The sequence below is a fragment of the Octodon degus genome, unplaced genomic scaffold (genome assembly GCF_000260255.1).
Source record: "Octodon degus isolate 3935 unplaced genomic scaffold, OctDeg1.0 scaffold00012, whole genome shotgun sequence".
In the NCBI taxonomy this organism is placed as follows: Eukaryota; Metazoa; Chordata; class Mammalia; order Rodentia; family Octodontidae; genus Octodon; species Octodon degus.
The window spans coordinates 9,366,166-9,390,669 of NW_004524588.1; the positions used below are offsets into that span (position 1 = coordinate 9,366,166).

General features: G+C 36.7%; 1 protein-coding gene across 1 annotated transcript in view; it reads left to right on the forward strand.

Annotated features, from left to right (window-relative positions):
- The window catches only part of Pik3c2g (phosphatidylinositol-4-phosphate 3-kinase catalytic subunit type 2 gamma), a 379,694-nt gene that overhangs the window by 117,235 nt on the left and 237,955 nt on the right, over positions 1-24,504 (forward strand). The window contains exons 16-18 of the mRNA XM_004626203.2: positions 1,894-2,025; positions 9,113-9,227; positions 19,216-19,346. Coding sequence (XP_004626260.1) covers positions 1,894-2,025; positions 9,113-9,227; positions 19,216-19,346 — 378 coding nt within the window. The remainder of the gene's footprint in view (positions 1-1,893; positions 2,026-9,112; positions 9,228-19,215; positions 19,347-24,504) is intronic.

Genomic DNA, 24,504 nt, shown 5'->3' on the forward strand with positions numbered 1-24,504 from the left:
TCATGATAACCACTTTTTTTTTGGAGTGAGATCGAATCTTGGCATTGTTTTAGTTTGCTTCTCTCTAATAACCAGTAGTGTTGAACATTTTTCATATCTTTATTTGTCGTTTGTATACTTTGTCTAAGAAGTATGTATTCATTTCAGATGCCTATTTTGTGTTGGGGTTTTGAATGGAGCGGTTTGTTCATGTTTCAGTTTTTTATATGTTTGAGATACATATTCTTTGTCTGGAGGAACAACTAGCTAAAACTTTTCCCCACTCTGTGGATTGTATTTTCACTTTGTTGATGATTTCTTTTGCTGTGACAAAGCTTTTTAGTAGGATGAGATCCCAGCTATTAATTCTTTGTACTATTTCCTGTGCAATTGCAGTTTTATTCACGTAATCTTTGCCTATACCTATGTTTTCAGGATTTCCACTGATTCTCTCTTCCAGAAAATTCAGTGTTTCTGTTTTAATATTTAGATGTTTGATCTGTTTCTATTTTAGTGTAAAATGACAGGCATGGATGAAGTTTTAGTCTCTGGCATATGGAAAGCCAGTTTTTCAGCCCCATTTATTTAACAGGTTATCATTCTTTCAGTAAATGTGTTTGACTCCTTTGTCAAAACGAAGGTGGCTGAGTGTATTTGGAGCTGTTTCTACATTTTCTAATCTGTTCCTTGGGTTTGTTTATTTTGTCAATACATGCTATTTTTCACACAGTAGATTTGTAGAATGGGTTCATATCGGGAACTGTGATATGAGTTCCCCTACCTTGCCTTTGTTGCCAAGAATTTTTTTCTTTTCTATTATCGGTCTCTTCTGGTTCCAAATGAATTTCAGGGGTGTTTTTTTCTGTTTCTGTGAGGTACATTCATAGTATTCTGATTGGAATTGCATTAAATCTGGATAAAGATTCTGAGATTATGGCCATTTTCATGATATTGGTTCTTCTATCATGAGCAAGAGATACAGTTGCATTTTCTGATATCCTTTTTGATCTTGTTTTTCAGAGTACTGTAGTTTTCATTGTATAAACTCTTAACTTCCTGTTATATTTATTCCTAAGTAGTTTGGCTTTTTGGATGATGTTGGAAAGGATGTGGTTTCTCTTATTTCTCTCTCAGTGAGCTTATTGCTTCTATATAGGAATGCAGTTGATTTCTGAATGTTTATTTTTGTGTCTAGATACACTGACTGAGAACCCTGTTTTTAACTTATCCAGGAATTATATAAATATCATCCCTCAAATTCCTAAACCTCATCATTACCCAAGTTTAAGATTGTGAAAAATTCTAGATCTCTCTTTCAAATATTTCCTTTTGCTATTAGAAAAAAGTTCAAATATTTTTGACTGACATTAAGAGTTCTTTAGCATTCTGGCAACAACCTTATTCTGATTGTCTTTTCTGTTCAGCAATTTGACCCCATATTTAGTTCTGCCCGCAAGGAGAACCATTTCTCAGCTCCACCTAATCTTTCCATCACACCAGTCCTTGTCTGGGCCCTTTTTTCTCCCTGGGTTATTCTTTTCCAAATCTCTATCTCATAAAAATCCACCCAACACACTCTAAGATTATTTTGGTAACTTCCTCGCTTCTCCAACTCTGTATTACAAATTTAGTCGTTCTTTCTTCTGGGCTTAGCATAAACTGAGGATAAATACATAAGTTATAATTTTTAAATGGATGTATTCAAATTTATGAAAATTATTTAAATTCTTCAATAATGAACCATGACCTAATAACAATTATATTTCCATTTTTGATAAAATTAAACCAAAAATTTGAAGACAAATCTCTTATCTAGTAGTTAAATGATTTTGTCTCAGACTATTTTGTTATCAGAATGTATTTATAAAATGTTATTATAATTGAGAAAATAATCTTATTACTTTTGATTGTCAGGATCAATTTTCCTCTGGAAATACAATCACTTCCAAGGGAATCCATGCTCACAGTGAAAGTGTTTGGGATTGGCTGCACAAGTAACCATCCAACTTTATTGGCCTGGACCTGTCTTCCATTGTTTCCAAAAGAGTACGTATATCATTTGTGATTTATAAAGCTCCTATCTTAATAAAACCTTACTGGAACTAAATGTTTCGCAGGATATGGCATAATGAGAAAATCAAGAAGGCATTTTAATCTAAAATGAAATATCTCAGAATAAATTATAATGATTAAAAACAGAACTGAAAAGCACAAATGTAGAAATGGTTTCGAAGTGGGCCTCATGCTCAGCTTGTCAGCTAGGTCATTACAGTGACAAAGTATTGGCACAACCTATCTCAATTACTTTTTCTCCTCTGACCAGCCAATTTCTCTGGAATTAGTTACTCAGAATGATTGGGATTACTATAATCATTTAGAAAAGGTATAAATCGTGAAATTCTGATGAAGGCAAAATTATACAGTGTAACTGATTTACTGACCTTTTATTGCCAGGAAGACATATTTGATAACTTTTAAGGTGATTATTTTATGAAACTAAATCAACTATGAGGTTAGATAGCCTCTCAGAACTAATGGCCATTGAAAAATTGCTCTAGTCATACTCTTAGGAGCCGTTCCGACTCAGACCTCTTGATTAAATAAATTATGATTCTCTAGGTTATTAAGAGAAAGCTATTTCAGAAACATCAGCTTAACTTTTCACCCACCAAGACTTGCTTTAGAATCAAATGACAAAATTCAGGAGGCCCAAAAAATTACAATCCATATTGTTATGTCAACAGTAGTATAAAATTTATTTCTGCCTTTGCTGCTTGAAAAAAGATTTTATAATGTAAAAATGTTGAGAAAGCTCTTCATTAGTTTTGAATTCTAATATGTAGTCAATATAAATAATCATTGAAATAACCAAGATAAAACTTTTAAATTTTCTTTGTTGGATTAATTCTGATCTAGGGTGTGTGTGTGTGTGTGTGTGTGTGTGTGTGTGTGTGTGTGTTGCTTTATTATTAGATTTCATGCTTTTACTAGATTTCAGCCCCTTTGCATGAATATGTTCCTTGACAGGGCATGTGTTTATCTCTTTAATGTCTATCATCTAACATAATGTCTCCTATGAATAGGTAATCAATAGACGTTTGTGTACTGAACTGAATTGGAAAAAAAAAATCAATCCCTATAGATGGTTTAGAATTAAAGATTTTAAAAGGTCTACAAGAAACAGTTTAGCCCTAAAATAAATATCTACTGCTGTTCGGCATTTCAAAGATCTGATTTGTGAGCTAAGAACTTTCATTACTTTCTCACTAGGAGCAGCTATACAGGAGTCCTCCCTCCTCGTGAGGGATTTCTTTACTGTTTCAAGTGAAGTATTTGTAAGATCTCGCATTTGTGTAGAATAATATTTCCAGTTGTTCCCTGAAAGGAGGCTCAATCCATTTTATTCTTTCATATCATCAAGTACACTACTTTGCACATATCAATAAATATTAACCATAAAGGAAGGCAGGTTTTTTGTTTGTTTGTTTGTTTGTTTGTTTTGTCTTTCAAACTAAATGTCAAAGCTCTTTTGAAAGGGCCAGCCAACAGCTCAGCAGATTAAAGCTCCTGCTTAGGCAGACTCAGCGACTAGGGTTCCATCCCAGTGTGCCATGCCAGCCCTGCCCCTGGGGCACGCTGAGATGGTGATTGAGACTGGCCGTGGTGGTGTGCACCTGTAACCCCAGCACTTGGGAGGCTGAAAACTGGACAACCACTACGAGTCTGATCTGCAAAGTGAGACCTGTAGACGCTGTACTAAACACAAATAAATAAATAATTGATTAATCTTTAAAAAAAAAAAACTCTTTTGGGATGATTATAAGAAAACTACTGCTGCCACATTGTTTTGCTACACGTAAGTGACCACTGGTAAACATTTCATAAGCGGGTGGTCATGGAAATTGCATATCTATGAGGAATGCCATTTGGCAATGATCTGGGGTGATGGTTTTGTAAGGGATACTTTCAAAAAGGAAGAGATAGGGCTGCAGAGATAGCTCAGTGGTCTAAGTGCCTGCCTGGAAAACACAAGGATCTAGGTTCAATCCCCAGTACTGCATGCAGTACCAGGCCCACACACCTGTAATCCCAGTGCTGGGGAGACTGAGACAGGAGGATCACTATGGGTCTGAGCTAAATAGCAAGACCCTGCACCAAATGAATAAATAAATAATTTTAAAAAGAAAGGGATAATGAGGTATCAGAAAACTCAACTTACTTCACCTAGTATTTCAATATGCATCTAGAAAAACATTTCTGAGAGGCTGTATCTAATAAAAATTAGAAAATATCTCTTTTCTGTATTAAATACTTTACAGAAATCCCAGTCTTTTTAAGATCTTAGAAATATGTATGTGTGGCAGTCGGGGAAAGGCAACCACATGGACCACATTGCTCATTGTGACAAGCTACAGAAATTATGACTAAATCTGTTTGATAAAGATATTTCCAGATCTCAGAACACTGACATTTTTATTTCATTTCCACTCAAATGGCCTCGGACTATAAGCATTTACTGTTGAATCTTACAGTACAGGTTGAGCTGGCCATAGTTATGTGGAACTGTATGAGCATTTACATCATTATTGCTTGCAGCATACATGCAGACTAAAAGCATGCTTCCCACATGTCTACATGTTTTCACTTCCAGAAGAGCATTTCCAAAGAAGTAATCGTGATTATGCTCAGATATATCAGTTATAGATGCATCAATTATGCCTAAAAATAAAAAAAAATAAAATTCCACATTTTCAAGCAGAAAGTTTACCATTCATTTCTATTAAAAATGTCAAGTTCAAAGGAAAAATTCAGCCAAAAAAATTTATAATCTGCCCTTTTTTTTGCACAAGAGGCATTCACTGTATCTGCATTCACAGCATCTCCACACTGCAGCAAGAAAGAATGGGCTCAGCTCAGGACTTTCACAAGCTCTCTCTCCAGTTTAAGTTCACAGCAAATAACATGGTAGCTCCTCATCATTTCTGAAATGTGGTGAGCTGCTTCAACACAGTCACCTTCCCAACTGAACAATAGAATTTTATACAAAAGTATAAAATTAAATTCCAAATATCCCCCAAGGACTGACTTAATTGATCAGTGAGTGGTTTTGCCAGAGCATCAGGATTTTCAAAACTCCCATAATGAGAAAGCCTGTGAAAATTAGAAACTTGTGCAAAATCTTAACAGAGGACTAAAATTGGTCTTAATCCCCAAACAATTTGATTCCTTAGAAAATAGCCTGAGTTGTTAACCCTGACCTGGCAGATAATCCTTTTAGATATATCTTCAAAATCAGATTGCAAAAATATTGTCCTTCATTCACTCTTTATTGTCCTTTCTAGTCCAAGACAGACTCTCAGAGCTCAATTAGTCTAAATACTTCATTTACAGGTGAAACACTCCATCACAAAGGGAGGGTGAAAGTTTTCTGTCAGTCATCAGTCTAACAGAGCAAAAACAACAAAGCAGATCCTGTATCTCTCTCCAGCTTTTTCTAACTTGAGACAGCTTACTTCCTACTATGAGAAGCCATATCCTATTCCACAAACACACTGTGGAAACCTCATCACTTGAAGGAAGATACTGCCTTAGCCTTGGCTGGATGCTGCTCTCAGGCAACAAATCAGAATCAAGTCAAAATCTCAAATTATTTTGTAGCATCAGACCAGATACTGATAGCATCTCATTGCTAAAATCTTCTTATTCCCGGAATACTAGTGAGAGATATGTTCATTAAAAATTAATTATTTCATCAAACCCTTTACTTTATTGCTTGAGGAAGCAAGGAACAAGAAGATAAAACAACCACTATGAATACTAAAAATTGGGGCTTGTATATTTTTGTCAATGAATTTTGAAAATATTCAAGTTGGAAAGGTCCTTCAGGAAATTGTGGAGGAAATATTTTGAGTTGTTATGCTTAGCAATGTAGTTTGTTTCTAATGACATCACATTAAAAAAATCTCAACATATTTGAGTACAAGGAATAGTCTGTGCTTGTGTTTTTTGAGAAGAATTTCAGTCCTGTTGTCCAGGATAATTGGAATCTCCCTAATCTTACCAGCAGCAGAAATTATATAAAATCTCTTTGGAAAAACACTAATTTTATTCCAGAAATGGCAGGAAACTTGACAATTAAGGCTGCTTAATGAAAATAGGATTGAGAGGTCCTTATAGATTGTCTTTTCTGTTATATTTTCATGTGTACCTCAACTTCATAATGTTTTTATATTTCAATAGACATGATAAATCTTTTTCACAGTAATAAAAGCAAACCCATACTGGGGTTCCCTACCTGCCTGCTGTTAAGTTTCCATTTCCCTCTTGTTCCTAAGATAATCAACACTCTTAGATGTATTAAATGTGAAAATATTTTAATTCCATGCACCAGCTTAGATTGCAGCATCTAGAAAGGTATGCAAGCACAATCTATTATTGGAAAGTAAATTAGCTAACACTAAGCATAAAAGCACCAAAAAAATGGTACTGAGTCTGTTTTCTTCTCCCACTAAATGGCTTTGAAAAACATGTTACTGTAGATCAGCTTCCTTTAGGTCTACAAGTTCATTCTTCCTGCGCCCAAATTCCTAACAGGACTCTTACACACACCCTACATCAAGTACTCTGGTTTCTTCAAGATGAAGGCTGTGGTGGCTGAATACAGATTCTAGTCATGGAGAGAGACAGCAGACACTTACCATGAGACTTTTCTTCTGTGGGAGACAGCTTACATCCCTTTGATATTTTAGCATGTGGCCAATCTATGCAAATGAGTGAAGCCGCGGCTATATGGCACATTCTGAAAAGTAGATACAAAGACAAAATGCAACTATTACATCACATTCCTCCTCATCCGATCCAACCCTCTAACTAATGAGGAGGGAAAATTTTGCCATCTATGACAAAGTAGTAGTCATTTTAATAGTGTTTTCATAGGTATGAAGTCTCTTTTGGATAAAAATGTTTGTTTACTCCACTTACGCGCACCTACGCTTTCTTCCTAAGAAGGAGGAAAGATCCACAGGATTACAAAAGAGAGGGGGAAAAAACCAAAACATCCAATTAGCCTAGAGATTTCTGACATGCCTATCAGAACTGCTTGTCATCACTGAAGTCCACCGCGACTGTAGCTTGCGATACGAACTCTCCAGCTTAGACAAGGAGCCATCAGGGTTTTACTTCAAAAGCCTGATTTACTCCAGTCTGGTTCTTCCACCAGATTCCTTTAACCATACTTTCTCGCACCCCTCCACACCACTCTGAGAACTCTCTTACATGCTTAGCCATCTTTAGATCCCAATTGATCCACTCAGAGACTAAAGAAGCTCCATGAAGCCAAACTCAGGAGCTCCTTCTGCTTCAAGTTTAATGACCATGCCACGAATAGAGGCAGAAATGGTTTAAGAAGTGGCTTTAGTCAAGGATCTGAAACAGGAAGTGAGAGCAAAAGCCCATCTCCCTCAGTATCACAACATGCTCTCTTTGTTCATACTTCATTCGTTTCTGAGAAGGAAGATGGGATAGAAAACCAGGACATTCAAGCGGGACAGACTCACTTTGTTCTGTCTTCTGCTACCCAGCACCACAACGTGCTTTCCTTCTCTGCCATTCTCCACCTACTCTGTCATGTCATTCCTCTTCCCTACCTTCTGTACCCTGTCCCTCCTTGCCCTCCTTACCACTCATTCTGAATAAAAACAGTTTCTCTAAATGCTGTGCACAATTTTATGACCCAAGGCCTCCACATCTGACATCCGATGTTCTCTTTCTTACTCTTGTATACTGTCTGACCTTAACCTGAAGCTTTTCTCAAGTGTGTGGGTATCTCAGGCTATCCTGGGTGAAGGATACATCCTTTGAGAACAAAAAGGAGGGCAAAGGGAAAATAACATTAGTGATTGCCTAAGTGGTATTCCTAATTAAAAAAATAAATAAATTTCACCTTTCTAATACTGGTCCTGTGGCATTGTTAGGCCAGTAAAAAAAAAAAAATTCTAAGAATGTTGGCAAACTATATTCCCAAGTACGGATGTTTTCTGACAATATTTTTACATAAGAGACTAATAACAAAGGTAGGATTTAAAGTTTAAAAAAAAAAAAAACAGAAGAAAATTTTAGGGGCTGGGGAGATAGCTCAGTAGGAAAAGCGCTTGCCTGGCAAGAGCAAGGGCCTAAGTTCAATCCCCGGTTCAAAAAAAAAAAAAAAAGAAAAGAAATTTTTATTTGACAGAACTTTGGGGCCCTCATATTTTTATGTAGTTTCTGTTACAAAGCAAGATAGAATTATATGTTGTCCTTATAAAAGAAGTTTTAAATTTTTTTATGAGGTTAACTTTGAGTTTTACTTTTTACTTCTACATTTTCAGTTTGGCATGTTAAAATCAAACACTGTTCTTGATGATCATTGGAACATTTTAACATTTTGATTCATATACACACGAGGTATAGCTTCATTTTAAAATTTCTATGAAGAAATACAGATTCTGATATTATCAAATGCTCTAAAAGCCATAAATTCTTGCCTGTATAAAATCTTTCCTCTATGCAGTCTCATTTACTATGATAATTTACAACCAATTTTTAAGTATCTGTATTTAAAAATGAAGAATCTTTCTATTTATGCATGCAGGAACATTTCTTCTGTGAATTTTCACAACTATTTTGAGTCCATGGATCATATGATATGTTAATATAAATCTCTATAAATGTACAATTCAAAATGCCCAGGGAATTTAGCCACTCTATAGAACAAGAAAAAATGCTCTAAACAGTTAACATCTTTATCGACTAAAAGCAGTCCTACTTCCAAGAATATAAATTTGAGGTTCTCAGGTTCCCCTTGTCACCATCTTTGACAGCAATTGCAAATAAATCCTGTTAGGAACGATTATGGAAACAATTTTCTCATATGAAAAATAAATTTAGGTATCTTTGCAAGTGGCAATGAATGGGGTATATTAAAAATGAACTGTTATTCGGTGTCTGGCCTCATGGAATATCTTACTTCTGTTCTGGCTACTGAGTGAAGCTACAAAAATAGCTGATGATGTTTACATTCCAAAAGAAAACATATACAGAGACCAACAGCTTCCCTCATGGAGTAACTTTTGTCTCTGTGTGATGTCCTTTGCAGAAAACCCATTCTTGGGTCTGTGCTATTCAGCATGACATTACAGAATGAGCCTCCCATAGAGATGATAGCCCCAGGAGTGTGGGAGGGAAGTCAGGCGAGCCCACTGACCCTGCAGGTAAGTGCCACGCTATGAAATTAAAGTTTACACTGCAATTGTTAGTGGATAAGTAACTTCTTGGTCAATTACAGAAGCAATTTCTTCTAAGATCCCACATTTTAATAGTCTTCTTTTCCCCTAGCCCATTGGGATTCCTGAAACAAATGCTTTCATTTTGCATTCAGAACACTGAAAGCACCTTTCCCCCTTTTGTATAATAGCAATTTCAAGCCCTTACTCCTTCAAGCATGGCTATGAAGGACAGCAAAGGAGTGCTGTCGTTAATATGCTCATTATGGGCATTCATTTCTTTCCATTGTCTAGAAACAGTCTTTGGTGTACGCTATTAACTTGGTACCTTACTCACACCTGTCTCTGTATTGTGTCATGTTTCCTTCAAATCTCTTCTATTGTACATTTCCTTAATGACTACCAATTCACTGATTGATGGGGAAAAATTGCAAACTAAGTCCCTTTATCAGACTAATATTTTTTTCTTAACCCTCACTGCACTCTGATGTGGGATTTGAATAAAAGGTACTCAGTGAGTCCAGACTTTGGTTTTTTCTACTGAAAGCTCTGCATGCTTCCTGACTTTAGTCCATTATGTTGCTTAGTGTCTCAGTCACTTTCCCATGACTGGGGAAAAAACACCCAATACCCATAATTTAAAGGACTAAGGTTTATTTAGGCTCACCAATCAGCCCAAGGTCACCTGGCTCCCAAGCAGGAACAGCATGGAAGAATGCTTGGTGGAAGAAAACTGGTCTATCTATGGCCTCCAGCAAGCTGAGAGAGAGAAAGGAGGTGCAGGAATAAGAACATACTCATCCAGGTCACACTCCTAGTAACCCACCTCCCAGCAGGCTTTGCCTCTGAGCAGAACATATGGCTACTGAGCTCAGCAATGGGTGGGTCCATTGATGAGAATAGCACTTCCATGACTGAATCACTCTCCAAACACAAGAGACTTTGGGAGGACATTTCAGAGCTGAACGATAGCAGTTAGATCCCTAGCACATCATTTTGGTCTGGATACTTCTTTGCTGTGAATATCCTGCCTCCAGTCACTGTACAAGGGTCAACAGTATCATGAGTTGCTATCCCATGGATGCCAAGAGCCCTTCCCCAGTTTTAATAATTAAAAATGTCTCCAGGCATTGTCAAGAGGAATTTATGGATGGTATTGCCCTCTTGAAATGGTCACTACTCCAAAGAAAGCTCATACAGCTTAATTTCACAGGGTTAAAGCAAAAGGTATGGGGGATAGAGTTTAGAAAAATGCACAGAAAGATCTTGAAGATGAAAACTAAAAATATAATGCTATAAAAATGTGGCTTCATGGTATGACAGAGGAGAGCCCCACAAGACTATCTAAAGATCCACTCTAATCAGGACACAATAAGAAACAAATTGCTTAGCTTAGATCTTGGCGCACCGCAAATATTCAACACATAGTTATTCATTGTAAATGTCTTGTAACCAGGTAAAAGTAATATTTTTGTTAACTAGATGAAAGAGTCACCATAAACCAGATAAACATATTCAGAACTAATAAACCATAGCAAATTGCTGTGGTTCTGTTCAGCCACAATGAATATATTTTCAATATGATTATGATGTACCAAGACTTCTGAAAAACACCCTTCCAACAATGCGTGAATATGAGACACCAAACAGGAGGACACGACCTAGCTAGAGAGATGGACTTTCCTAAGTCCCCCCAACACAACATGACAGAACCTGTGACTATTATTAGGTATATGGGCACTAACACAATGCGTAAAACAAGGAATGCTTCTGAGAGGGAAAAGACATGTGAAGTCTGAGGAAGAACTGGTGCAGGATGTCCTTTGAATGCTCTGATTAGTAAATTCTCACCAACCAGCTTAAGAAGGGAAGATACTCCAGGCAAAAGCGATGGCACAGTGAAAAAACAAAGACTGAAAATGAAAGGTTTAGTTTCCAAATGCGACAAGTGAGCTAAGATAAAAAAGAAATTATGTGAGGAAGAGTGGCAGAAGATGGAAAAACACTAAGCCATCAAGATTGTGGACTAGAGCTGGACAAGATTACCTGAAGAGCAAGTCACAGAAAATGGTTCTAGAAATAATGTAGAAGCTGTTCTGGAACACAAGAAAACTCTATGTGGACACATTTTAGAAACACAACTTAACGATCTCAGCTGAAGATCATTTAAAGATGACAATTTACAGTGTATTAAGTCTTGTCGTTCTCCTGTTATTGTGTTGTGAAATTCTGTTTTACATTTTTTCCGTAATTTTTAAAAAGATCATAGAGCCAAAGTTTTAAAAAGTAATAGATTTCAGTAACATTTTTTAAAAATGCAAAGGAATATAATTTGATGGAGGAAATAAACTTTAAAAAAAAACCAAAATTTTGAGTTCCTAACTAAATAGCAATATTTTTAGTTTTGGGTCCAGGGAGACAGCTCAGTGGCATGAATGACTGCCTGGCAAGTGCAAGGTCCTGAGTTCAATCCCTGGTACCACAAAACATAAACAAACAAACAAATAACGCTGTCATTAGTTTTAAGAAAGAATTCAGATTATAAGCAGATTTTAGTGGCATATTACACCAATTCAGTTTGTGTAATATTTTATGTGGTCTTGTAGGCTGACTATGTGTAATAATAGCTACTGTCCTTTAAAAATGTAAATGAGATTTTTTTAAAATTTTAAATCAAAGCATTTATCAGCTCCAGACCACCTCAGTTTAATAAAGTCTAAGTCTTTAAGTGTAACCATTACGAGAGCTTTTGTAGCCATAAATCCTCAAGTTTAGGGGTCTTGGGGATGGGATAGCAGTGAAATTGGAAGAAGTAAGAGATACAATCAAATGAGACAGTCATGAGGGGAATAATTCCTTTTGAACACAAATTCTGGCAAGTGGAGTTGCAAAAGAATTTTTCACATATTCAACAGCAGCATAGATTTATAAGATGGAATCAAGACTCATAATAGAATTCATCTTTCAAAAAAGTGGAACCTGTAATAGTCATTCAGCAGTATGCAAAAGTGAAATTATGATTTTTCAGAAAATAATTTCAAGTACCATAGACAGACAAAAGACATAGATGTGCATTTGTACTTTTCTTTAAATTTTGACTATATTTCTGAGCAATTTAGAAATATATGCACATGATTTCATTTCTTACAATGTACACACATACTATAGCAAAAGTAATAGAGTTCATTCATTGTAAAAATGTAGTAGAATTAATTCCACGGTCACTTTTAAAATCAAGCACCATATTAGCAGTGAAGAAAAGAACAGGGAAAAATCTATACAAAACACAACAGAGAAGACAAGTCACGATTACAGAATCACAGGCATGAAAATTCCAGAAGGAGCATGTTTTAAAATTGATGATGAAACACACAAACTAAACTAATCCTTATAGTGTTGGAGTATTTAAGAGAATAGAGAGACCACTAGGAAACAAGATTTTATTCTGGGATTTGAAAATGTACCTCGAGGGGCTGGAGAGATGGCTCAGTGGTCTAAAGCACCTACTTAGAACAAGCTTGGCAAAGCATCAGGGACCGCGGTTCAAACCCCCAGCACCACATGCCAGCCAGCCCTGCCCCCTGGTGGGCTGAGCTGGCCACACACACACACCACACACACTCTCTCTCTCTCTCTGTCTCTCTCTCTCTCTGTGTCTCTCAAATAAATAAAAAAAAAAAATTTAAAAAAAGGATTTAATTTAAAAAAAATGAAAATGTACCTCGACCCAGCAGATTTTTGTGAATCTAAAATGATTGAGTATTAGGCAAAGGAAACCCTCCAGTTTTTAAGTATTTGGTCAAGAGGGCCTTTGTCATTGAACTTGTGGGTGGACAGAAGGAGAACAAACCGCTATAGCTTGTCAAACCGCGATGGTTTCGAGCCTTGGCGGCTCTATTCAAGCATAACAGGGTGCTGTGTGAGCAGGAGGTTACAAAGCTTTACTTACAGGAACAAAAGTTACTGTTTTTATCTGTATTAGAGAAAAGAACAGCTGCAGGGAGGGGAAACCTTGGGACACTTGATTTTGTTTTTCAAAGTCCTGCTTAACAAGCTATTCAGATAGTAAAATTCAAATGTTTAGTAACCGGGAGATCAGTGTTATGACGTAGTGAGTTAGATATAAAACGGAGTATTTCAACCTAAAGATCGCATGAGGAAATCAAAGGCACGTTTCTCCACCAGTGTCTGTGTTAGGGAATGAGTTCGTGTTCTCAAGGAACGACATCAGGCTGAGAGGTGGGAAATCTGGATTCTCCTCTTAGCTCTTTAACAAAGAGAGGTACAACCTTGAACACATAACCTAACCTTCTGTTCTTTCCTCTGTACACAGACAGAATTACACTGTGTCTACCTAACTTCGGTCAGGTCTGTAGTTCTGTGATTATATTTACTGGATGGGTGGTGACTTCCGAAGCAGAACCCATGCAATATGACAAGGCTGTGATACACCACAGAATACATTTTCAAGTTAGTCATTTTTATTAGGACTTCTGATGGATATGCTGACCAGAAAAGCAGTGGACCAGGTAAAATAGATCCCGGTTCATAAATGGAGACAAATATGCAGGTTCTTGCTTCACTTCTTTAGCTTGCATGTCCCTCGACTTCCCACTTCTGCCGAATGCAACCCAATGGAAATAACCCTATCCTGTTTTTAAGAGCTAGGAGCAGAGAGGTGGCATGTGTGGCAATGCTGTCCTTCTTTAATTTTTATTTATTTATTTATTTATTTATTTATTTATTTATTTATTTTTGTGTTTTAGGGAAGGGTCTACAGGGTGTTCAGGGTCTCACTACTAGATCGGACTCGAGTGATCCGCCTGTTTACAGCCTCCCAAGAGTTGGGATTACAGGCCCGCATCTGTAATTGAGACCACACCCAGTCTCAATTGCCCTCTCAGTGTGCCCCAGGGGCAGGGCCAGCACAGCAGGCCCAAGGATCAAACCCCGGCCCCTGCACCTGCTCGCAGGTGCTTTAATGCGCTGAGCTATTTGGCCAACCCCATGTCCTGGTTTAGTATGTCTCTGCTCCTTACTTTCCCATTTTTATTCAGATTTGCCATACTCTAGCTTGTTGTCACTATATGTAATATTGTCAAGTAACTTCATTCCTCTGTATGAACCCCAGAGGTGGTTTTCAGTCCTGTCTGTGCCCACCCTCTCTGCTCGTTCTGAGGCTATCTGTACTCTGCTGCTGGGCAGTGTTCTCCCTTGACTCTGCTGTTCTGCCTCCTGTGGTCCCCTTCTCTCTCTGGCTCTTCCCCCCTCACTCCTTCCGGGGGCTAAACCTCAAGGTAGACCTTCCACAAGGGATCAGTCTGCTGCCCATTACTATTCCCAATGACTTCACTGAAATAAAATTTTCACTTATTTTTATTTTGCAATTCAACATTTTAATTACTACTTATTGTTTTATTTCAAAAACACCTATTTGGTGGTATGGCATGATATCATCTATATAAGGTACAATAACCAAATCATGGTAGTTAGCTTTTTCATCTTTTTAAACTGCAAAAAAACTTTTGATTAGCTTAGATATTTAGTCCTACATATATATGAGCTATGGTATAATGGAAGAAAGAAAGAAAGAAGAAAGAAAGAAAGAAAGAAAGAAAGAAAGAAAGAAAGAAAGAAAGAAAGAAAGAAGAAAGAGAAAGAAAACCATACTTTTTATCTATCCTCTCCTAGTTCTTTATCCTCCCCATGAAATTCTCCAATTCTAAGTGTGTAATGAAGTATTTTTCAGTATTTCCACAAATATATGCACCTATCACCACAGTTAATTCTAGAGTTAATTCAAGAGCAGATTCATAAACTCAAAGAAATACCATTCTTTGAGGCTGGGAATATAGTTTAGCAGTCTAAGCACCTGCCTGGCAAGCACAGAGACCTGGGTTTTCTTCTCCATACCACATGCCATGCTGGCCCTGGAACCCCAGGGGCCGAAGGTGCCACTGAAACCAGGTGTGGTGGTGCATGCCTGTAATTCCAGTGCTGGGGAGGCTGAGACAGAAGGATCACCGAGGCAGAGCTGCATAGTGAGACCCTGTGAGAAAGACAGAAAGAAAGAAAGAAAGAAAGAGAAAGAAAGACCATACTTTTTTAATTCATCACCTCCTAGTCATTTATCCTCCCCAACAAAATCCTTTCCATCTATCAATCTTCTTATTGCCTCTTTGCATTTTCTTGTTCTTGAAATTAAGTGTCATATTTTGTAACTGGTTCTTTGCATTTAGCACAGTGTTGTTGAAGCTGATCCATGCTGTAGCATAGTATTTATTCCATTTTAATTTTCAATAATGTTACATTGCATGGATACTCCACCTTTGTATTCATCCATTTAATGACAGATATATGAGAGATACATATTTGGTTGTTTCTGCATTTTGTTTATTAACAAGTTGACTGGCAGGAAGATTTGTGTACACGTTTCTGTGGGGATAGATGTTTTCAAGTCACTTGAATACAGTTAGTTATACAATTGATAGGATTTATGGCCTTGTTCGTTTCTAAAGATTTCTACATGTTATCTACTCAAGTACATTTATGAGTTTATGGCTGTAGTGTAGAATCCTTCACATCATAAGTGAGAGAGAGAGAGAGAGAGAGAGAGAGAGAGAGAGAGAGACAGAGACAGAGACAGAGACTGAGAGACAGAGGCAGAGACAGACAAAGAGACACAAAGACAGACACAGAGATAGAAATGAGAGATAGAAACAGAGACAGAGAGAGAGGGGAGAGAGAGGAGAGAGAGAGAGAGAAAGAGAGAGAGAGAGAGAGAGAGAGAGAGAGAGAGAGAGAACATGAATGAAAATATATTTATTCACTGAAACTCCTACCTGGATCTCTTCTTGGCAGCTTCAAGCATAGCATGTCCCAAACTGAACCCAACTTCCTCTCCAAATGGCATTCACACCCTGAGCTATTCCTGTCTGTTCATGTTCCCCCTACACCTACCTGCTTTCCTGCTTCCTCCCTCTCCCCCTCTCCCTTGTGCAATCCACGCTACATCCTGCCCGTTAATCTTCAGTAGCTTTTTAAGTCTGTGCTCCCAGTTCCTCACCTTTTCTGCCCTGGTTCAGCCCATCCCTACTATCACAAGTCAGCTTAGCTTTACTTGTTCATTCTTCCGCCTTTTAGTCACAGTGTGATGGGTCTACAACTTAAGTCTGAGCTTGTCACATTCTTACTGACGCTCTTCAGTGAATCAGCATTGCCTAGAGACCAGAGGCCATGCTCCCTTCTCCTCCCTTGCCATTCTCTGTTTGACACTTCAAGCTTTACTAACTTTGGAAATGTTGTAGCTTTTAACATGCACTATTTTGCTTTTAGTCTATGTACAATATAAATACGTCTTATTTATCTAAAATACACCTTCTCTCTCTCCTTTACTATCAGCTCCTCACCCCTTTTCTAGCTGTAAATTATATTCATTCTCTACAATACACAGACCCTCTGCTACAAATCGAATCTCTTCCCTACCCCCTGCTTTTTCCGTACTCCATACAAAGTGGTTTCCTTTCTTGGAGTTGACATAATATCTGATAGTATTTTTATCCCTCCACTTCTACAACTCCTTCACTGTGTTTGACCAAAAATCCTACTAGTTTGATGGTATTTCTTCCTCTGAGCTGCCCTAGATTATGGTCTAACACACATGAGCTTCACAAGGCCCAAACTACATTTACAGTACTGGCGGAAGTTCTTTGATTAAGCTAAGAATTATGAGTCCCCTGCTGGGCCTCTTTTGGTTGTGCTCATGGGCAACAGGGGCATTCTCAACAGCCCCTTAAGTATGCTGAATCATGAGGCTGCAGTAGGAACCAGGGAGGCCAGGAACACAAAAGAGAAGAAGCAAAGCAGGAGGATAAATGGAAGCCGATATCCAATATATTGGGAGCAGGAATTAGAAGGGAGGGGGACAGGGTCTCAGTGTACCCTTCTCCCTGGAGAAATCCCCTTACAGTCTTCTCAAGATTGTTGCTGTTTATAAAATAAGGAATACAGCCTCAATGTTTGAAACCAGAGAGTGCCAAAGAGGTATCATGGCACAGGTAGTATAGACATTTGAAGAGACCAATTCTAATATTTCATTAAAGAGAAATTTGGGAGCAAACCCAGGCTTTGGCAGGCAGGAACACAAAAGAGGAAAGACAGAGCCATACGTTGGCCACAACTGGTTTGAGGTTTAGCTTTGGGGTACTGTCTATTTATTATCCTCAACTTTGTTAACTTGTGTGTTGTTCTCATCAATGTTATCTAGGGTTTGTAGATACTACTACACAGTACCTTCCTTAATTCATGATGCTCATGAATTATATATATTTATAAAATTAGCACAGGGTCTCATGCACAGATCAGATTCATAGTGATCCTCCTATTTTCAGCCTCCCAAGCTCTGGGTTTGCAGGCGTGTGTTGCCACGCCCAGTCTCAATCGCTATCTCTGAGAGTGGGGCTGGCACAGCATAAGTATATTAATACATAGTTTGGGGGAACTCCTCTTTTGTAAAAGGTTAAAGACTTCCCATGAAGAACATACACGTTATGCACTACAAACATATACTAATAAAAAGAAAGTTAAAAGAAAAGGCAACTGGAAAAATTCTGATATTTTCTGTCAGTAACTGTAGAATCAGTAACTATATAGGTCCATATTCCAGGAAAATGTAATTTGACATAAAGTTAACTGATATATTAAAAAAGAAACATGCTTGTCTAAGTAAACTATGTAAAAATATAGATTTGTGCACATATTGTTATATTCTCACTCACTGTCTCTCATTTCTTCATCCACCTAACCATTTATTTGGGGCTGCCATGAAATTGTCACAATTCATTGAATATTTTTACGGTATTCTTCCCATGTGTATAACAATATTTATCCACAAAGTGAATAACATCTTACCACCTGGTATAGTATGATCTTCCACATAAGACACAAACAAAATCCTTCAAGATTAATCCAGAGGGACGCATAATTTATTATAGCATTGCTTTGGTTTAGCTTATTCATCACTTGTTTGTTTGTCAGATTGCAGTGATAATTAATACATGATAAAAATTATAACAAAAAGAATAACTTCAAAAACCATTAGTTATTATCAAATGAAATTATTAAATCTTACAAATGAATAAATATTTAAATTCATTAAAATAAATTTCAAGCTGTAACTTGTATATAGTCTATTTGCCAATTTTCTTCAAATTTCCAACCAAATGTTTAGCAGAGAGAAGTTAATTATTAGCTAATATTAAAATGAAAAAATTGCTGAAGTATTTTGCTTAAATATTGAGTACTGAAATATTCATAAATCTGACATAGCTTGGAACTGTTGCTTTATTTACTAGAATCAGATTGTCACTGAAACATAGTTTAATTAAGTCAGGAAAAAATTAAGGCTTGATTCTAGCTCACTTTATAGATCTGAATACAAATCCAAAAGAGAAATATTCCCTTTAGTTACATAATGTGCTTCCAGAATAGGTCATTATTGGAGAAGAACTCACTCTTGGGTCTAAAAAATTTCCAAAGGTTGTAGACTGAGAACATAGGGTAGCTCTCTATTATCCTAAGTGACTATGTGAAAGAAATAATTATGACCTTCAAATTTTTCATTTCACAATAGAAAGACATTTTAATATGAATATGTAGAAAGGGTATCATCTCAGCTTTGCACCAAAGCATAACACATTTAGCTTTATTAAAAGTTCATGCATCGCAGTTATCTTTCACTTCCTTTAGGAGTTATCACAGGCCACTAATCTATGCATAAAAACTGGGCAAGTGCTATAGGCATTTAAATAAGTCCAAATTCTATTATTCTCTTTAAAAATTATTGTAAAGCACTACATAACACGGGAAAAAGTAGGAATCGTTCTTCAGTTTTTCACAAGTCTGCAGTACAGATTATTGAGTTAATAATGTACTTGGAAGCACCTTCAATCCACAGAGAATCATTTCTTTATTTCAGATTGATTTTCCAGCTACTGGATGGGAGTATATGAAACCTGATTCTGAAGAGAATAGAACTTATCTTGAAGAACCACCAAAAGAGTATCTAAAACACATTGCCAGGCTCTCACAGAAACAGACCCCTTTATTGTAAGTGATGGCTCTATGAGTGGATTTTGCCTGCTTTTCATGATGCCATCAGTCATCCTTGAAGCACTCATCTGTTCGAAGGACAAGCCTTCCTCGGAGTGTAATTCCTCTCATTTCCTAAAGTCATGGCTAGATGATCAATTAATGTTTAGAGATCAAATAAGTAATTTTCTATGCTTATACAGAGTCTTTTCCCTGTGGTACTCAACAACATTAGATGAAGGAAAAGGGAATAGATTGAAAATCGTTCCATTCAAAACATGAAAGCATAAGTGATTAGGTGCATTTCTACACATAGCAATGGAAAAGCACTGCTCAACCATCCTTCCAGGAGGCAGAAAGTTCTTTAGTAAATAGGACGAAGTAAAATACGTCTAATTATCGTGGCAGATTTTTAAAAAAGAACAAGAATGAATACAGTAATGTTTTAATAGCACTAAATTAGTAAACAAGGAGTCTTTAGATTTTGCCAAACAATAGTTCTCTAAACAAAATCAAATCTTATACTGCCCTGCTTTCTAATTTCAATTCATATTATTTCTCATTCACTTCAAGGCAGTGGCATCCGTTTCCCTCACCATACATCCAATATGTCAGTCTTGCTCCCATTTGAAGATTGTTTGAGGTGATGTTTGCTCTATCTGAAATACTTTTTCCTATATTCTTCACATCAATGTCACCACACCCTTAGTTTTCACTTAAATGTTATCTCTCACGGAAGTCTTCATTGATGTTGCTAATGAAGGCTTTCACTCTTTGCTCTGCCATGTTACCTTTCATGTTATGACTTTTAATGCAAAGTCATTGTCATCCAGTTCATCCATATGAATATTTCTTAGTTCTTTCATTAATTCACAAGAACTAGTGTAGGGCAGGAAAGAACTTATCTATTTGACCACTACATTGTCAGTGTCATATATGGTGTGTGACAAGTAATAGGTATAAAATAAATGTCATAGGGACTAATGTGTCTTTTCAAGGAGTCTGATTAAGAAAGTTCCTTATGGGTAGAAGATGGTGGAAGAGTTTCATAGTCCTCATGACACAATTATCAACAATTCATTTTTTTGTTTGTTTGGTTTTTTTTCTGTATTTTAGGGAAGGGTCTGCAGGGTGTTCAGGGTCTCATTACTAAATTGGACTCATGGTGATCTGCCTGTTTACAGCCTCCCAAGTGCTGGGATTACAGAAGGGCACCACCAGGCCCAGTCTCAATGGCCATCTCAACGTGCCCAGGGGCCAGGGCCAGCACAGCAAGCCAGGGGATCGAAACCCTACAACCCTCTCACTCCACCTACCCCTCCAGCCCCTGCTCCTGCATGCAGGTGCATTAATCTGCTGAGCTATTTGGCCTGCCCAACAATTCATTCTTACATTAGACTATGACAATCTTAACTAGGTGAGGCATTTTTTAAAATTTGTACTCAGAAATATAAAGCGTTCAACTTAGAAGCATATTGCATAGAAGAGGTCAACATAGCTGTATTGAGAGAATTTGTGAATAAAAGTCCAATGCTTTCATGTTTTAAACTATTCAAACAAAAAGGTGAAACAAAACAATAATAGAAGCTCCCTTTAAATACTAGAAGAGTGCTTTTTAAAATTAACTTCAGTTCTACTTGTTTTGTACTTCCAGTTCAATTTATGTTAATAGTATAAATATGATTAGCTGTCAGTGTTCATGTTCAATACAGTACAGTTCCATTCTGAATTGTGAAAACAGATGAAGCTCAGCCTTCAGTGTGGTAAAACTTGTGCTACAATCAGATTAATAGTCTGATAACATTCCAGATAACAGTCAGATTGGAAGCTTAAGCCCATTAACATTTTGTCACACAGGTGATGACTTAATTATTTGCTTCTTTCCAATTGAACAAATATATTCAGACTCAAGCAATTCCAAGTCAGGGAAATATAATAAAAATGTACTTGCATTCTTTAAAAATTAAACATTGAAAGAAGTTATTTTCTTATCAACCAAAAAATGGTTCCAAATATATGAAAGACTTTAGATGAAACATAAAAAATTCATTTTGATAAAAAAAATTAATGTTGTCACGTCAACACAAAGGGTACCTAACACCAGACAAACCCCACTCACTTAAAGAACTGTGACACAACCACAATATATGTGAATCAACTGTTTTCAGGAGCAAAAGGGACTTGAGATAAGCCTCGTGATTAAAGTAGTTTTGGGCGTGGATGCATAGCATTGGCAAAGAGTATGTAGCTTTGCTGAAATTTAAAAGAAAAGCCAAGAATGGAGTTCAGTGATGATGAGACAGCTGGACTCTTCAGAGCATAATGGGAGGGAAGCAAGGTAGGCAGATTGGCAGCTACAGACTCTGTATAGGGCCCCCTTAAGGTGTAGTTGAGCATCAAGCCCCTTGTGAGCAAGTGGACATTTTTAGGCCTGCAGGAAAATGGGAAATGAGTGTAGACATGAGAGGTTGAACCGTGTTTGAAGACTGATAGATTCCTTAACAATAGGAAAAGCTTGCTAAACATCTCAAATATTCAGTACAGAAACCAGAAGTGCACGTATTAGAATTGACCTCTAGCCCCGGCTTAAGCACCAACCTAATAAATCATTAAAACAAGCTTCCGTAGGATCATTCAACATCCAAAAGGTAGCTGACTGCTAACCCTCAGCATTGTGGAGCCTTAAGTGTATAATGTACACTTGTTAATTGGAAAAGTTATTGGGATATCTCTAAGAGTACTGTCAAGAGGAAAGTAAATGGGAAAAATCTGGAAAATATAACCTTTTGTGGTATAAAAGTTAGTAAAATTTTTTAATAAACTAGAAATGGGCACCAGTTTTTTCAGCTACCAGACAATTATTTTACTGCAGGTATTACAAAGACATGTACAAGTTTTAGGAGATATATATATAAGTGGAAGATGAAAAATTTAGAAAGAAATGGCAATTTTATAAACTGAAAATTAAATCACTAGATGCATAGATTTCCTAGATTGCACAATGTAGACAAAAATATAAATGTGAACTTGAAGTCAGGGCAATAAAAAATTACCCATATTGAAATACAGAAAAAAACAAAAGAACCCTCCAAATAATAATAGATTGCTGTGACCTCTGAGGCAGTGTCAATGTATTATATGTGTGTGGACATATATAGAGAAACTGATGCGAAAATTAGAGTTGGATGAATTTTATAAATTAACACATAGATATAAATCGTCACACTATCATGAAAATAATAAAAAGTTTGTAAGTTTGCATATCTTATTTCAGATATTGTAAATTGGCAACAGTTAAGCAAAAGGCAGTATTGTGTTAAGGACAGGGGACCAAATCAATGGAATCAAATAGAATGTAAAACAGGGACCCAAGGTCCCACTTACGTGTTCAATGTGGGTTTTTTTACAAATCTATGAAAGCAATAAATGAAAAAAAGCTTATTCATCAAGTAGAAGTATTTATGGGATTAAAATAAAAACAAAGGAAATGTAGCCCTACTCCATATTACATACAGAAATTAAATTAGGGTAGAATACATTACCTAGATTGAAAATCTAGAACTATAGAGAAAGCTTAGGAGAATGGATGTTAGGATAGGCAAAGTTTTCTAAGAAAAAAAAAAAGAGAAAGCAGAAACTATTGAAAATTTTATAAACTGAAGTAATTAAATTTTAAGACCATTTCTGAAAAGGTACTACAAAAACAAACAGGCAAGTCATGTTCAGGGAAAATATAAACAAAATATTTATATGACAAAATTTTTGTATCTAGACTATATAAAAAATCATGTAAATAAATCCAACAAAAATATGGGCAAAAGACAAGCAGATACTTCAAAAGAAAAGGTATAAAGACATGGCCTATGAAAAATGATCTACACGTAGGTAAGTAGTAATTACAATCACAAGGACATAGATATCACTATGCACCCATTTGAATGGATACCATTGAAAAGGTAGGCAGCTATTATATCCTGCAGGTGAAAATGCAAAATTTTACCACCATGTGGGAAGATAATTTCACAATTTCTCCAAAAGACAAATACTTGCTTGACCTATAGACCAGTCATTCCCCTTAGTTTATCTTGGAAGAACTGGGAAAAAATAACAACCATAAAAATCTTGCCCACAAATAACCACAGCACTTTTATTCATATCCCCAAAAAGGAAGCAACTCAATGCCTGTCAAATAGAAGAATGAATAAGCAAACTATGATGTGTTCATGCAAAGTAATATTCACTAATTAAAAGGAACAAACTTGATGCACTCAATAATATGGATCATTTCAAGTCATTATACTGAGAGAAAGAAACCATAAATAAAAATGTGTGCACTCCACTGTTTCATTTCAGAGTTCTAAAAGAACAATCATTACTTCAGAGTAGAGAAAACCATACCATTAGCCCTGGTGGCAGGAAAAAAATTAAAAAAAATGTTTTTATACCTTGATAGAACTGTGATTATCATCTTAAATATGTATTTGTCCAAATTTATTGAACTGAATCTGCTTTTTCTTTCATGTAATTTATGCTTCAATAGTAGACCTAAAAGGAAAAAACTCACTGTTCAGTATTTGAAGGGAAAAAAAAACTTAGTCAGAACAACTTACGTTTTAGTAAATTTACTACTGATTTTTCCCCCTGTTGGCTTTCCAATGGGAAAGATAAAAATAACATTTATGAAAGGGACATAAACATAAGGAACTGTAGAGATAATTATCATTTAAAGTCATTTGATATTTATCATTGCTTTGCTTGTGAATCCTGGCTGATTTAAATGGGGCTACAGTGCGACTTGGAGGAAACAGGGCTGAAAGGCTGCCATGGTCACTTGAGACTCACTGTCCTCCAAATGAACTGTGGTTCTGAATACTACAGCTGCAGTGTGAGCAGAACAAGATAAACCAGTGGCCCTTGTCCTAGACTGAGATCTTTGACTCAGGCCTCTCTCCAGGGGGAAGTACTTGAGCAGTAAGAAAATGGCATTATTGGTATTTTTCACCCCAAACTGCCAGTGGACTCTGCAAGTGCACTCTAAAGCCAGAATGCAAGGATGAATTGTGATCTTTGTTTTTGAAATTAACAATGAGTTTTTCTGAACTCTGATGAAACTTGCTCTCAGAAGAAGGAATCTCATCTTTAATATATGCTATTTCTGTAGGGTCCCATTTGGGTT